This window comes from Lepisma saccharinum, chromosome 26 (assembly GCF_977018435.1).
Source record: "Lepisma saccharinum chromosome 26, izLepSacc3.1, whole genome shotgun sequence".
Taxonomy (NCBI): Eukaryota; Metazoa; Arthropoda; class Insecta; order Zygentoma; family Lepismatidae; genus Lepisma; species Lepisma saccharinum.
In genome coordinates this window covers 42,518,879-42,535,974 of record NC_139254.1, presented here as the reverse complement: position 1 = coordinate 42,535,974, position 17,096 = coordinate 42,518,879, and the positions used below count along the sequence as shown (strand labels likewise).

Genomic DNA, 17,096 nt, shown 5'->3' with positions numbered 1-17,096 from the left:
AATGACGCTTTCATCAGTTAAAGATAAGTTTCTCTATGCTTTTACTTTTTACAAGAAAAGTGAAGCTTGTAAACGAGCAACGCAATGATGGAAAAAAACATTTTCAACTGATAGGGGAGAGTTGTCGAAATTGGACCAGTTCATACTATTTTGATTCTGCATCAAAAACAAGACACAGAAAAAGAATGAAATTGTAGGTATGAGAAGCACAAACTATTAGCTTTCACTTCATATATGTATTTCAACAAAAAATGCAGGAACCAATATAATAGGGTACATAAACGAAAGTCGTGACATTGGTCCATTATAGGCAACTTGTTTCCTAACTTGGACCACAGGTTGCTTAGGTTGGATTGCTCACACACCACTTGAGAGATCTGATTAATAGGGTCATTCAACAAAACGCATTCTTGGCCCATCCTGAAAATCTCCTGCTGGCTTTAATAACCGACAAAATCCCAGAAATAAAAAGTTTTGGTTGGCAAAGAATTAAGAAAGCAAGAGGATTGAAACAAAGGCAAAAGAATTCGCACTTTTGTTTTACCAACCATCAATTTTAATGCAGACCAATACTATGACATGGTCGATTGGGCTTCATGCTCCCTCCACGAGCCTACGTTGGCCAATAATATTACAAATGAAGACGTAGATGACTACAATAAAAACAAAAATATAGCGGAAATTCAAGACTTCCCCTGCCACACACAAGGAGTGGAGCGACTTGTGAAAATTATCACAGAGGCTGCTTCTTCCGTTTTCGGAGCCAGCGCACGTGATGGCTACATCAAAGCGAAATTCGAATCCAGAGAACATATGCCGACATTTCGAACAAAAAGTGACTATAAAGTTAAAGGAGAAAACTAGAAGAAAATCTTGGCCTGCCCCTTAGTAAAATTATGTTTGCCAACATTATTTGGGTGGGTGGAGCTCGCAGTCCAGCCACCTCCTCGTGGTGAGCTCTGAGTTATTTTCAAAGCATAATAAGCTATGAAAATAAGCGAAACGCTGGACAGTAATTGAGGAACTGTTAGCAATTAGAAAGCCAAAATATTTTATTTAGTCTTTTATATCGGAAAACCTTCGAATAAAACACAGTCGAAACGAATTGGAAACCATCAATAGAAAAATATGGAGTTTTTAGCCTCAAATTGACAATTTTTGACCAAAAGCATACGTAAACAGCATAGGAAACCACCCCTAAGGCACGAATGTAACATATTTGCCATAAACAAAACAATAAACGACCATAATGCAGAAAAAAACACTTGAAATAGCCAAATAATGACATTTCTGTGAAATTGTTGTGCGTGTTGCATAACCAAATCACTATCAAAACTTCAAGGTCGATGCGCGCCACCTCCAAAAAATCTGAAAAAAATCAGACGTGTTTTTGATCACAAATGGCCACTTTTCCGCACTAGCCACCTTAACATTTCGAAAAAAAGTTTTTTTCGATACACCCTAGTGAACATACTGGTCTAGCCCACCTTCGCCCACCCAGTGGCGACTCCCCTGCCGCTCATCTTCTACGCACAAAACTGGGTTACGTATCCTCTGTAACGGGCTGGACTGCTACTGAACCGTTGTTGAGCGATACAGACGTTCACATCAATGATGTATCTTCGGCAAAGTCAAGCTCCACCCCCTCACGCTCCATTCAAATATTGTCTCCACCTGATCGTGACCGAAGTGCGAGCTGAGCGTGATCGAAGCGAACCTTGACCGGACCGCTAGGTGTGAATGCTTCTATTTAAAAATCATTCAACAATATATGACCGCACTGTGAGCGGAGGGTGATCTGAGGGTTACTTGAGCGTAGACGTGAATCATGCTTAAAGTTGACGTCAGAAATGGTGTCAAATATAATTACTTAAACATGACAGGTTTCACCGGGCAGACTATGAAAGTGCGAATCTTACGATATCATAAAATTCAAACAGAAATAGTTCTACTATAAACCACTTTGCATGCTATAGCTATCCAGTTTATAGCAGTTTCATCTCAGCAAAGCCAAGTGGAATTGACGTATTCGTTATGGGTTATTGTTTGCTCAGATCCTCCAACTCTTGAAGTGCCTAAGAGCAATGACTACAATTTCTCGTTTTTGCTACGTCACAGCAGGCAGACACAGCATAACTACGTGCTCGTGATTTCCATGCCATCTTTTTTTCTAGGAAAGCACTTGACGTCAACGGAGACATGTATCTGACAATTGATTCTCCAAATAAAATAAATCCCCTACTCCCGCACGCACCTCACTGGAAGCAGTATTTTCTCCCCGTCTACTTTGCTGCACTTTCTGACAGTAGGTGTAGTGAAGGTGTATCCAGGTGCAAGGAAGTGCTGTTCTACCAAGTACACGATAATCGGTGTTCAAGTTCACAAGATACAACAAATGCTTGTCTGCTGCTTTAAACGTTCATTTGATTGCTTAGCAATCACCACGTGACCATACACAACAAATGACACCGCTCCAGAAAGTAGTGCAAACGCTGCAGGCACGGAATACATTACTTGAGATCAGTGGCGGCGATTGGGTTCCAAAACCGCGTGAGCAAGGTGTCAAAACTGGGTGGGCAAAGATGGTATATTTCCCGTTGTAGATAAGGATTTGCATAGTGCGGGGACAAAAATGGCGAAAAGTGTAGGGGGGCAACTTCTCCCTCCTCGTCCCCCCTAATCGCCACCATTGCCTGACATCATCTCAACGGAGTAGACTAGTCGGTGTTGCACCGTGTAACCAAACGCGCAAGTGCAGCGAACTGAACGTGGCCATTTGATGTTCTCTGTCCTTCCTCTTCTTCGAGACCTGAAGTGAATTGAAGTCCTGCTAGACGTGCGTAAGTATAGGTTGGTTGGTATTTGGTGTCTTAAGTTGACTCACAGTAAGGCTAATCGGAACTGGACCTACAGTTTAAACTGGGATCCGAACCACTGTGCTTCCACCGGGTATCGAACCCGGGACCCCTTGATTACAAGGTGTCGACATTACACTGCGCCATCCAGGATGCCCGTAAAAAAACTTGAATATAGAAACTTGGTGTAATCTTCTCCTATTCAAGCACCCCTGAGAAACTCGCGTCTTTTCCTACGACCGATTCAGTTAGCACACATGAGTAAAATTATCCCACGCACCTAATTGATGTGTGTAGAGCGTTGTGAATCTCTGTGTTCGTAAGTTGGCGGAAGGTTGTATAATAATGATTGAAATTTTTTCCCCAGTAAACGCTTCATGAACTACGAGGGTCACTATTTATATTTTGAGCCTTGGCAACACTCATTGAAGTTAGGCGCGATTTGACGTTTGCACGGAATCGTCTGGCATTATTGACCAAAACGTACTTCAAATGTTTTGTCAATAGCTTCATTTGTGTTGTTTATGTTGCCTTGGAGATTGCGCGACAACAATAAAATGAAATTAACTCGTGAACATTTTCGTGCGATGATTTTTTACGATTTTCGTCGTGGATTATCAAGACAAGAGTGCATCGATCAACTTACTTCCACATTTGGCGATGAAGCCCCATCCTTTGCCACTGTGAAACGCTGGTATAACGAATTTAATCGTGGCCGCCATTCGCTCACCGACGAGATTCGCGAAGGTCGTCAAAAATCAGTTGTTGTTCAAGAAAACATTGATGCTGTGCAAAACCTAATACTGCAAGATCGTCATGTGACATACTGTGAGATTGAGGCAACCATAGGCATTAGTTCCACCAGCATATATAAAATATTACATGATCATTTAGCTGCGAGAAAGGTATGTTCTCGTTGGATCCCACACAATTTGACAAAAACTCAAAAAGACGCTCGCGTCAATTGGTGCAAACAAATGCTCAATAAATACAATCGTGGTGCTTCAAAAGACGTATATAAGATTGTAACAGGTGACGAATCATGGATATATGCATATGAGCCGGAACGTAAACAGCAGTCGACTGTATGGGTGTTTCAATATATTTCCTTAGAGTGTTCGTTCGACTTACGTTTTCTAATTAAAAAAATCTTATGATGTTAAAAGCAAGGCAAATATATATTATATGATGAATATTGTAACATAAAGATTACATTTTCTTTCTTAATTAATAATAACCGATTGCAAGAAACTCTCTATATATTAATTTATTGAGTTTGTGTTTTAAGTGCACTTTTATACACAAGTAGACTAATGAGGACTGAACCTGCAACTTAAAGTCGGATCCAAACCATTATGTGCCTCCACCGGGAATACTTGAAAACTCTACATGTAGCACTAATATAACATTGCTTCTAAAGCAATTATCATCACTAATGCAGATATCTAATTAAAGTATCCTGTATGATATTACTATTTAGTGGCTCTTGAACGAAGCTAGACTTATACATCTTTTCAGCAAGATAACAGAAGATTTACCTCTGGTTCACTTTAACTTCAAAATGAAATTATACTTTCCCTGATTGTCGTATTTCTGTAAAGTTACGCCGTATTTAATCAGTTATAAAAGTTGTAGAACAACACACGATCGCGCTCCTTTGCTTCTCTGTATTTTTCTTATTTACAGTAACTTTTGCTCTACGTTTAACTGATCGTGACGACGAGGATAAATAGCGATCAGATGAAAGGACAATCCGCCGCAATCTAGGAGTTTGTACTTGCCACCTGGCACGTGTAGCACAGGTACTTATCTCAGCATTCTCCACTGACGCAAACTCATCTACGGAAACACAAATTGAAACAATGACCATAGAATGATGATATATATTATGCTAATACCATTGTAAGGTGCTGACGAGTAGTTCTCCTTTATCTTCTCCTGTTGCAGCCAACGCCGACCCGTCGCAGCTGTCGTTCGAGGAGGTGTGCCAGCTGGAGGACATCTTCCTGCACATCTTCCTGGACGACGAGGCGAGCGCCAGGACGGGCGGAGGGGTGGTCATCATGGACAGCAGCGGCGTGAGGTGGCAGATCCTCAAGTGGTTCGCTCCAAGAAATATTATATTCTACACAAAGAAGTTCGAGGTGAGTTATTAGCGAATTAAAATGTCATTCGATACCCTTTATACACATTTATACATGAGCGACTCTAGATTTATGTGTATATAGTATATGCGCACATACACACATTCATAGATATATGTACATATGTATGTATATTGTGGAGAGAACAAGGAAGACATTGAAAACCATAATTTCCAAGCCATCCATCGGAACTCTGTCAGTCGTAACAAATAACATTACACTGCAAGATCAGCAGTGACCTAGGAAACGCACAACATTATAATTCACTGAAGAGTCCAACGGCTGCAATAAACAAACAGCCGTAAACCTGGAACGATAAATCAGCAATACGCTCAAAGCGAATAAATACCGAAATGATTTTCGAAAAAGGGACAGTTGCTAAGAATCATCCAAGAACCACGAGAGGCCCGACAGCAAGACAGTGAGCGTTGTAGGAGAGTCATGGCAACCGCCGAACATCACCATCGCCGCACAGTTGCTAGGCCTTCTACTTACATCCTTTCGGCCCGACTGCTTGCCGTGTCCTTCCCCCACGCTCGGGACCGACGCTCGCTCATCATCCTTTACGCTGCGATTTCTACAGGAGCTTCAAGACCCGATCGTAGCCTGAGAATCACACCAGCTTATCACGCCGAGTCCTTTCAATTTAACACCAGCCGACGGGCCGGAGTCAATTGTCCGGACGCTCCAGACGACCTACGATGTCCGATCGACAGCACCTCGCCGGAAAGATCATCGCCATCTGTTGAGGAAGCCGGTCGAATCTGCTAGTCCATCCCCGACAGACTCTTCAGACTGCTGTGATCGAGATGAGTTGTCTTTCGAATGTACATCCCTTGCTTCCTCCACATCTTGTCACGGGGCTATCGAGGGAGATTGTAGTTGGACCGATGTACCATCTAAAGCTCTATCGTCTGACTTCAAGCAAGTGTTCACTCATCGATCCCTGTCAGTATACCAACGCCCGGTGAACGCATCAATATATATACCTAGGTACGTACATATACATACACACACACAGACATATATATATATATATATATATATATATATATATACAGGGTGGCTCAATAAGTCACTTAACACCCTCAGTACAAGGCCACTGCGGCATGCAATTTGAAATTGTAAACTGTAAATTGTTCGCGACAACCATTCATAATGCACAGCTCTTCATGGATGTATCCGATTAAAATAATGTGCAATGGCATGCGAACGTCTCTCCATAGATGTCACTTTGATCTCGATGCATTACCGAAGCGCTAAACAAATTTTAAGGCATTTTTCTAACACCTCGAAAAGGAGCAAATTCGTACAAGAATTCAGTCATAACTTTTTACTGGTTAAAGATACGTCGAAAAAACCTTCACCATTGCATTTCTCGTGAAATTCTAGCCCATTTTGATATGTCGCACGACCCCCTTCCCATTTAAAATTCTGAAGTTGATTTCAAGATGGCGGACCTCAAGATGGCCGCCGACCGTGTTGGTGGCGTCAATGTGGTTCCCCCTTGGCGTGATAACGATTGGTCATCATCATTTCCATGTTGTGCGCTGCAGTGGCCTTGTACTGAGGGTGTTAAGTGACTTATTGAGCCACCCTGTATATCAAACTAAATAACTCTCTAGCCTTTTTAAACCCGAAGGTTCATGGCTGCAGCAACACAGGCCTTCCATCTTTCCCGATCTTGAGCAAGATCTATATACTCTCTTCCATCCCTACCGATTTCCTTGAGGTCCATCTCAACGTTATCCCTCCATCTTCGTCTTGGCCTTCCTACAGGTCTCTTACCATCAGGTTTCCCAACAAGAATCCTGTAAACTCCTCTTTCCTCTCCCATTCGTGCCACATGGCCTGCCCACCTAAGTCTTCTTGATTTAATTATTCTAATAATATCTGGACATGAATACAAATTATGTACTTCTAAATTATGTAACCTTCTCCACTCACCTGTCTCTTCATCCCTTTTAGGTCCAAAGATTTTCCTGAGGATCTTATTTTCAAATACTCTCAATTTATGTTCCTCTTTCAATCTAAGGGACCAAGTTTCACATCCATATAATACTACAGGCAAAATTACTGTTTTGTATATTTTAACTTTTAGTTTCTTAGATATTAAACGAGAAGACAAAAGTTTATGAAGAGAGAAGTAACATGCATTTCCTGAATTAAGCCTACTTTTTATTTCCTCTTTAATATAATTTTCATTTGTTAATATTACTCCTAAGTATTTGAATTTGGAAACTGGTTCAAACGAGTTGTTATCAATAATTAGAGTTTGATTATTACCTAACACTTGGTTTCGGCCTGTAAGCATATATTTAGTTTTATCTTTGTTAACTTCCAAACTTATCTCTTTAGCAGTTTTGAAAAATATTTTAGCATTATTCGTAATTGTATATTAGGTAAAAAGAAGGTAAAGTGCTCCCCTGTGCTTAGCACGACGCCATGTAGTCGTATGGGGGGGGTGGCGGTAACGCCCCACACTTTCTTGATCCGGTCGTGAGTGGGGGTGATGTGATCAGCATCACGTCCCTGACTGCCTTTACCCCCCAGGGTTTTCCCCAGGTACCCATGTTATTCGACGCTGGGTCGGCGCCGCTTCCAACGTTAGAAGAGTTCCCGGAATTGAACCGGCCGGGGATCGAACCCGGGACCTTTAGCATTGTAGTCAGACGCGTTACCGACGGAGCCACCGCGGCCACCCCTCGGTATATTAGGTACCGAGATTTCTTGATCCGGTCGTGAGTGGGGGCGATGTGATCAGCATTACCCCCCAGGGTTTCCCCCAGGTACCCATGTTAAAAATAATGGTGTGGACTTGTCGTCAGTAATGGATGTGAATAACCATTCTTCTGCTCCTTCGTGCTTAACACTTCCAACTGTTTCTGAACTTTTCAATGATTTCGAAGACACTTCTCTACTGTTGGGATTCAAGACTTCAGTGGTTTTTGGCTCCTGGCAACCTCATCTCTGCAATCTTAGTTAATCTTGTCCACAAGTTGTCAATCTTCTCTACGTGTTAAGTCACACTAACTTTCGACTTCATTGTTCTCTCATTATGTCGAAGCTCGATTGTGCATGTGTTGTGCATTCCTCTGCTTGTCCTTCTGAACCTAGCATCCTCAACGCAGTTCCTTGTGCTGGTATTCGTCTAGTTTCCGTTGCACTTCGTACCTCTCCAGTCCTTATTTTGTTTGTGGAGGTTTCGTAGCCTTTGTCATCTCTACGAAGACAACACATTCTTAATTAATGCCACCACCTGCGTTCGATGCCATCTAATCAATCCTACTTCAGTCTATGACGGGAGAAAGTTGACTGTGTACAGCCTACATTCTCTTGCTACAAGGCCAATCTGTGTTGTGCAGACGAGAACCTCAGTACTATCCTTGGTGTTGATAGCGATCTGCCTGGCTATCTTCCACTCTTTCCGTTTCTCTCCACCTGAGAATTACCTGCATCTTCCATTAACCTATCTCAAACTGCTCTCTTAAGGCAGGGACACCTATGTTTTTTAAAGCTTCGATCACGATACCCCTGTTTTATTGGATTTTGTACGGATGGGTTCATATCGGCAGATTCAATGATTTGTGCCTAATTGTCAACTCGCACAGTCGCAGGTTTTGCTTAACATTCTGCTTGTTCCATCTACATGGCAGAACTTAATGCATATCTAAAGGCGCTGTATTTTGATGAAGGTCTGCCGAGGGTTCTAATTTATTTGGATTCCTTCACTGTGTTCCAGAGTCTGGATCCACTCTCTTCCGGACAACATATAGTGCAGTGAAATTTCCGTTCTATCTTCCTTGAGATTTGGCAGGATGGGATAACGGGGAACAAGATTCATACTGTCGAGCCCATCATTGGTGCATGGCGTTCCTCAAACTGTTCCTCCCGCAGAGAAGGGATAATACTAGGTCAGCTTCTCATTCTACACGGCCATATCACTCATAGTCATTATTCGGAGCATTTTTATGAACATTTTACCTTCCCGACACCTTATCGTTCATGTTGGGAGCAAATGAATACCACCCTACTAAATTAATGTAATTGTTGTTCCGGATGTAAGACAAGAGCAACAGAGCCCCTACAATGTCTAATAAGGAAGGAGGATTGGATTGGAATTGTCAAAGGTCAGCTCACCACAACAATGGACGCTGCTCGGAATGATGACCATCACTCCGAAGAGCAGTAGAAGAATTTCACTTTTGGGTATTCGCGAAGTTGAAGATGAGTGATATGATGAAATTGATGAAGAGACGGTCAGATAGAACACCCATGCAGGATTTGAACCTGGAACCACTTACATCACATGAACCGCGCTAACCACTCCTCCACGGAGGTCAGTTATGCGTCGTTACTGTACATAATGCATGTCACTAATCAAAAGTTTGAGACTAACAATTTCTCTAATAAATTATAAAGAAATGAATAAGCATGAATAAATATGTTTTCTTGGGCACAAGCAAAATTTTCTACGAAACTATATGCAGCGGGCCACCTTTGGTAACAGATGTAACGGTTTTGTAATTACTTTTTAAAATAGAGTTACATGCAATTCTACAAAATATTTATATGGTACATGTTGTTAATTAATAAGAGTTATTTCTTAAAATTTCATAAAAAAATATCTCTCATTGGAGATTTGTAAATTGCTCTAAAAGGTTAATCTATAGCCACCTTTGGCTCACATACCTTGTTCAATAAATTTCCACTAACCACTATGGCCATCAAAAGAATTTCACTTTAAAATGTTTTAGTTTCTGAATCTTGGAAGCAGTACGCTGAATTTAATCGAATTTCAAGAAATTGTATTCCTGTAAAACATCTTTAATTTGACCATTATTTAGTTAAAAAATATAATTCTTCATACTTTTTACTGTGAGAAATTGTGTGTACATTTCTTTTATGTTTTAGTTGGTACCACTGCAGAAAACCGAATGCCACTGTATATTCACCCCAGCATTTTTACGAGGTCCTATTGCGTATGGTTGGTCACTTATGAGTCATCTGGAAATAGCCAACAACGTAAGCGTCCTTCTCATGGTAAACGTTAGTCTGTGTTGTCCGTCCTTAATCTATGTGCACGCATTACCGCACATGCACAGGTTGTGTGTGTGTGTGTGAGAGAGAGAGAGAAAGAGAGAGTTTTTTTTTGTAATGGATTTTTTGTTTAAAGTCCACTTTATGCACAGACAGGCTAACCGGGACTGAACCTACAGTTTAAAGTGGGATCCGAAACACCACATGGCTCCTCCAGGTATCGAACCCGATATCTCTTGATTACCAGGCGATGACGTTATCACTGCTGTGTGTATGTGTGTGTTTGTTCTCCGTGGATGATTCGTGTTAAAGTTGATAATTATTTGGTAGCTAACATTTATCCATATTCCAGAAGAGAGGCTTTCAATCGTAACTCTAGACTCTCTCTGAAGCCTCAGTATAACTTTATTTGGAAGGGAAGAGAAGTGCTGCTGTGAAAGCTTATAGAATATGTAACGACTAAAAACATTCCAAACGGAATGTGAAATTTTCAACAAAAAAAGTATTACTATTTATTAGAAAAGAAAAGGATTTTCTTAGGCAAGGGGGTGCTAATGCGCAACAACGCTTTACGCACACGCGCTCTGCTGCAACAGTTTATTTTGAGAGTGTTGAGGCAATGGCATCTCTTAGAAATGTATTTCTTTGGTCAAATACGAGAAATTATGTCAGTAATGCAGTGCAAAATTTAATGAACTCCACTTGATGCACAAGCAGAATTGAACTTCGAAAGTGGACCTACAGTGCTATTCGCTACCAATGTCTAATGAGCTGTGTAACTAACCTGAGAGTTTAAGGTTTTATATTTGTAAGAAGTTAAGATTTTTAAAATGTTTATTACTTCAAATAATGTGTTGTCACAGACAACATATATATTTCCATTTCCTGGACGGGAGCACCATTCTCATCCTCTACTCAATTTCAAGACAGGGTGCTTTGTGATTTGATTGATTGTAATGTTGAAATGTTGCTCAGGCTTCAGTACAACCAGTGTCCTTGACATCGAACTGCAAATTAGCCTCTCTGATGCCACATCTTTCTCTTTGAAAGTCCAGAGCAACCAACGCTGAAAAGAAGGCAAGTGTCTGGGCACCTAGGTCGGGATGGTTTCGTAAAGTAAAGGTTGATGCTCCCATTTTTGAACATATAGCACATTTCAAGCCACAAGAACCTAAAAATGGAAAAGAATCTGGCAAAATGTGTTTTAAGTTCACGTTTAGGCTAATAGAGAAGGGGCCTACTGTTTGAAACTGGATCTTAATCACGAAAATTCCTCTACATCATTGGGAAGACGTTGCTTAGAAGTGGTGGATTATCTTATTCTTGCATATGGTCGGGTAGTTAGGGCTGAACTAGAATCAAATGCCCATGCACCCATATTATAATTTCCTTGTTCTTTCAAGTAGAAATAAGCCACAAATTAGGACATTGCAGTTCTCAGTAACATGTATGCCAGCTTTTCTTAACCAGTTGGCGAATTAGGCGTAAATTAACCAAAATGGCACTTGGTTATCTCTCACAAACTTGTATAATATTTTTTTTACTTATATCAGGTCAGGTCCACTAACGTTTAAAATTTGAAAGCGGGATATGTTGTAAAATCTAGGAGATGCCAAATAAACTCTGTAAAAAAAAAAATAGCATCACTTCATTACTTTTGGTCGTCAGCATTTCGCTCGTGAATTATCAGTTGTTTTATTGATTTAATTCGACTTGTCGATTTGTTTTCCTAACAATTATATAAAACGCTATATTTACACAATACAGGGTGGCTCAATAAGTCACTTAACACCCTCAGTACAAGGCCACTGCGGCATGGAATTTGAAATTGGCGATGACCAATCGTTATCTGGCCAAGGGGGAACCACATTGACGCCACCCACACGGTCGGCGGCCATCTTGATGTCCGCCATCTTGAATTCAACTTCAGAATTTTAAATGGGAAGGGGGTCGTGCGACATATCACAATGGGCTAGAATTTCACGAGAAATGCAACGGTGAAGGTTTTTTCGACGTATCTTTAACCAGTAAAAAGTTATGACTGAATTCTTGTACCAATTTGCTCCTTTTCGAGGTGTTAGAAAAATGCCTTAAAATTTGTTTAGCGCTTCGGTAATGCATCGAGATCAAAGTGATGTCTATGGAGAGACGTTCGCATGCCATTGCACATTATTTTAATCGGATACATCCATGAAGAGCTGTGCATTATGAATGGTTGTCGCGAACAATTTACAGTGTGACGCTTCCATTGAATTAAAAGTCCTTCACAGTGACAAGGCTAATGCTTATGTTCATAAGGAAGTTCATAAACAGAATATGTGACCCTTGTCATCTGATAACTAACTTTGGACAAAAACTGGTTCATAACGTTCCCATAAGTGTTCTGGTGTTCTTCCCTATTGAAAAAACTCTGTAAAAAGTACCTTCTTCCATAAGCAAGGATGAAAAAAACTGTTTATTTAACAAATCCAAGTAGCCCTAGGCATTTAAGGTTCCGTTGATGGAAAATTGACTAACCAATAGTGTTCCACACAGCACGCCACACCATTAACTTACCAACACTAACCATTCAGCTTTGATCTGTCGAAAATGGGTTATCAGATAAAAATCATCAAATATTCTGTTTATGAACTTCCTTATGAACATAAACATTAGCCTTGTCACTGTGAAGGACTTTTAATTCAATGGAAGCGTCACACTGTAAATTGTTCGCGACAACCATTCATAATGCACAGCTCTTCATGGATGTGTCCGATTAAAATAATGTGCAATGGCATGCGAACGTCTCTCCATAGACGTCACTTTGATCTCGATGCATTACCGAAGCGCTAAACAAATTTTAAGGCATTTTTCTAACACCTCGAAAAGGAGCAAATTGGTACAAGAATTCAGTCATAACTTTTTACTGGTTAAAGATACGTCGAAAAACCTTCACCATTGCATTTCTCGTGAAATTCTAGCCCATTTTGATATGTCGCACGACCCCCTTCCCATTTAAAATTCTGAAGTTGAATTCAAGATGGCGGACATCAAGATGGCCGCCGACCGTGTTGGTGGCGTCAATGTGGTTCCCCCTTGGCCAGATAACGATTGGTCATCGCCAATTTCAAATTCCATGCCGCAGTGGCCTTGTACTGAGGGTGTTAAGTGACTTATTGAGCCACCCTGTATATTTTTATTATTGGTCATAGTTACGTACATAATGCACTTTACAGAACTAATAACAAAATTATTGCAAATATAGCTTGTGGAACGTTTTCGCACAAAGACAATTTTTACAAGTATAAAGATTGAACAAAGGATTTAAATGCATCATGATATGTCAATTTGTAATGATAGTAAGTAAATACATTGACTAGCACTTAGTGTGGCCACCTCTGGCCTTCCTAAGTGCTTCCAACCTTCGAGGCATGCTATGAATGAGATTTTGACAATATTCGACCTCAATTTCATTCCAAACATGTACAATGGCTGCCATAAGTTCCTCTCTTGACCTGTACGTCTGATTACCAAGTTTTTTGCACATCATAGCCCACAGGTTTTCTATAGGATTCGTGTCTGGAGAGTTAGGCGGCCACCAAAGTCTTTCAATATTCAGTTAATCACCATCTGAGCACGGTGACAGGTTGCATTATCGTCTTGAAAAATAAAGAAGTCCAAATTCTGTCCAGAAAAATGATCTCCTGCAGTTTGTAGAACTTTCCGATTCAAGATTTCCAGATATTGATCAGCCTTAAGGGTCCCTCTGCAAATATGCATCCTGCCAATCCCTTTAGCAGAGAAACATGCCCAAATCATAACACTGCCACAAAACTTTTGAGTTTCTAAAATACAAGATTTTTCAAGTTCTTCTCCCTTCCGCATCCACAGTTTAACTGAGCTGTCATTCCCCAGCAATTTAAATCGTTTTTCATCAGAAAATATCACATGTTCCCAATCTGTATCATTGCATGCGCCATAACGTGTGACAAACTCACGTCTAGGTTTTGCATGTGCGTCAGTTAGTCTGGGTTTTTTACGTGGGACGTGTTTAGGAACACCCTGTTTATTTAGTCGGGATACTACAGTAGCATGAGTAAGATTAACTCCCACCTCATTTTGAAGTTTATGTGCAATTTGGCGTGAACTCATTCCTCTGTCCTTCCGTGCCATGTCCTTTATCATACGATCCAGTCGAGGTGATGTCTTTTTCTTTCTGCCACACTGACTTCTCAGTGATGATTTTCCATGTTCTTGTTGCTTTTGCAGGCAGCGCCAACTGTGGATTGATGCATTTGAAGTTGTCGACCAATTTCTCTCTGAGAATGACCATCCATATGCAAAGAAAGAACCATTCCTTGCTTACGTGGTGAAATGTCACACTTGCTGCCCATTTTTTTCGAGAAAACACGCTCAAATACACTACACACCACCAGAACACTTCACAAATATGATAACGTATACAAACTGTCAATAATGAACATGTAGTTTGCAACATAAAACACGTCACAAGTTGCACTACTAACAATCGTTTTACAGATTCCTGACAATTGATTACAAAACCTTGCAGCAGTAACTGATTGCAACACCCTCTAGCGGACACTCCAAACACTAAATCAACAAAAGAATAACACCACACTACGCAGTGATACCAGACCAATGCTTCAATCAATTGATTTCAAGTTGTGCAGGAAAGATGCATGCATGTGAAACTCAAAATTGTCAACATCCGTAATAAGAATACAGTGATGCTATTTTTTTTTACAGAGTGTATTTAGATTATTGCTATTAGCTACTCGTATATTCTTTGAATAAAAAATGATTTAAATTGTCACTTAGTAACGACTAGCTACATTGTTTTTAGAATTTCAAGATTTTGATAACTTGGCAGTGTCCTAATGTATGCTGTACCCATCCTTTCGCCGCTCTAACAGAGGATGGGAGTTATGAGCGTACCGGATTAATGCCAGGGCATTTTTGTCCTGAAATAGTCCAGATATTTACCTGCTTTTAAACAAAAATGTTATTTTCTTTATTGTCTATTTAACAACTGTCGCGAAGCAGATATCCGAGTACTTCTCGGAAGATCATATTGGTGTATAGCATACCCTTTATAAGGCAGTTGATAAATTTTGTAACGTCATTGTTATCAGTATATTTCGTGTCCACACTTACTTGAATATTTCTCTTCGTAGATGTTCTTCCATTATCATGACATTGGGTCTCTCCACAAGCACATCGACCCGGACATTCTCCCAGTGGGTTTGGGAGGGAAGCTGGAGGACTCCTCCGCGTATGCAGACATACAGGACATTGTGGTGGAGAAAATGGACAGGCTAGAAGGCAAGTTGGAGCTTTCGTTATGACACATCAATTGCTCTATTTAACTTGGTTGGTTGAGTTTGGTTTTACGTCCACTTTATGCACAGAAAGGCTAATCGGGACTGGACCTACAGTTTAAAGTTGGATCCGAACCACTGTGCCATGTGCTACTGAAATGGCATCTGTATGTAATACCTGCTGTACATTGCAACGTACCTTGAGATATGTAACCACACATTCAAAACCTTAGGGAATTTGATAAGCACCTCGAAATTATTACACGCTGAGCTGCTTCAAGCAGGGATATTGGGGAAAATGTACCGCATGAAATCACCCCCTGTGTAAGGAAATATAACCACAATCACCAGTAACGGTTATCACGACTGTGCCTGAAAATAATTTGCTCCGTCTTAAAAAAATCTCTGTATGATTTCATTTGAAACAGTTGCTCTTCCAAATATTTTAAATATATAATATGAACGATTCTTCATGGTTAGAAATACATTGAATTTACAAGTTATTAAAATAAAGGCATGTCATCAACTTGAAGATTGCTAATTTAAAGGCCAGCCAGTGATGTGCCGTAGACTATAAGCTTACGTCTATATGCCTTGTCTACACGTAATCTACGCGTAGATTACATTAGGTTGTAGTTTACATAGACTACGTAGACAATCTAAAGTGCGTTAAAACGAATTTGCAAGGGTTTCATGAAAGGAAAAAGACATTTTCAACTATATTGGTTTCTGACGAAATGAAAAGAATCCTATTTACAACAAAATTGATCTACTTTTCTATTATCAACTATGGAAGAAGATAAATAGTATGGAAAAAACAACAACAGATTGCAGTCGTGAGGCAAAAGTGGTCTTTTTCCCATAAATCACTAGAATATTTCCTATATTAGGTTTTTCCTAGGTGAGAAATTGTTCGAATTTGGAAGAAAGAGTATGAAAAGTTCTCCTCACACATCAGCAACTGATACGCAGTATAATTTTCTTTTTATTTCACGACGCCCTTTGCCAAGTTATCAACTTCCACCATGTTGTTTACATAGATTTTGTCTTCTACGTGTAGAATGTAGACTATCGTTGTCTACGCGTAGAAGCACATCACTGAGGCCAGCTTCGTATTCTCGTAAGACAGTGCAACTTTTCTGCATATCCGTACCATAAACCGTGAGTACGAAATTTTCGTTTTGACGTAGGTTGAGTGTGCCAGAATGTAGAATCAAGGCGCGCTATGTGATGCGGTTACCATGATGGGTGCGAGAAACACAGTGATTTATATATTCATCTTATGTATTTAATATCAAATAAAGTAGCACTTAAATTTCCTTTATTGAGTTTCCTAGCACAATGTAAACATTTACCAAATATGCAATCTACTAATACTGTGGAGGAGAAGTATAGAAAATTAGCAAAATTAATAAAAAAGCATGGTTAATTTCGTAAATACTTTATACAAGCTACTAATTGTATGGAAAGTTAAGAACATTGCCCATTGTTGCATTGAAACAGATTGTTTTACTAATAGTAATTAAAAATAATAGTTACATGGAGAGTAATTGCTACTGGATTGCACTTTGGACATGGCCATCGCCACTGAAATTGCAGAAGATTAATTCATTTCAATATGTACTATCGCAAAATTTCATATTGTATATCCACATATTACTTTTGCTAATATTACTAATGAGATTAAAACAGTGGATGCAGAAAGGAATGTTTACATCAATAGATGGGCTGCGCAATTA

At 40.0% G+C, this 17,096-nt stretch overlaps 1 protein-coding gene across 1 annotated transcript; it reads left to right on the top strand.

Annotated features, from left to right (window-relative positions):
* Window positions 1-2,781: 2,781 nt before the first annotated feature.
* LOC145979637 (uncharacterized) lies at window positions 2,782-15,384 on the top strand. Its single transcript, XM_083112602.1, has 4 exons — window positions 2,782-2,840; window positions 4,803-4,999; window positions 9,914-10,024; window positions 15,214-15,384. Exons 2-4 carry the CDS (start codon window positions 4,919-4,921, stop codon window positions 15,382-15,384), a joined length of 363 nt encoding a protein of 120 aa, XP_082968728.1. The 5' UTR covers window positions 2,782-2,840; window positions 4,803-4,918.
* The last annotated feature ends 1,712 nt before the right edge of the window (window positions 15,385-17,096 follow it).

What these genes read in the sequence shown, in the direction of transcription:
- LOC145979637 (XM_083112602.1), top strand. Translation starts at nt 4,919, where the DNA reads ATGGACAGCAGCGGCGTGAGGTGGCAGATCCTCAAGTGGTTCGCTCCA. An exon ending in TCTACACAAAGAAGTTCGAG is followed by an intron (nt 5,000 to 9,913) that starts GTGAGTTATTAG and finishes TTTATGTTTTAG; the next exon opens with TTGGTACCACTGCAGAAAAC. An exon ending in ATCTGGAAATAGCCAACAAC is followed by an intron (nt 10,025 to 15,213) that starts GTAAGCGTCCTT and finishes TTCTCTTCGTAG; the next exon opens with ATGTTCTTCCATTATCATGA.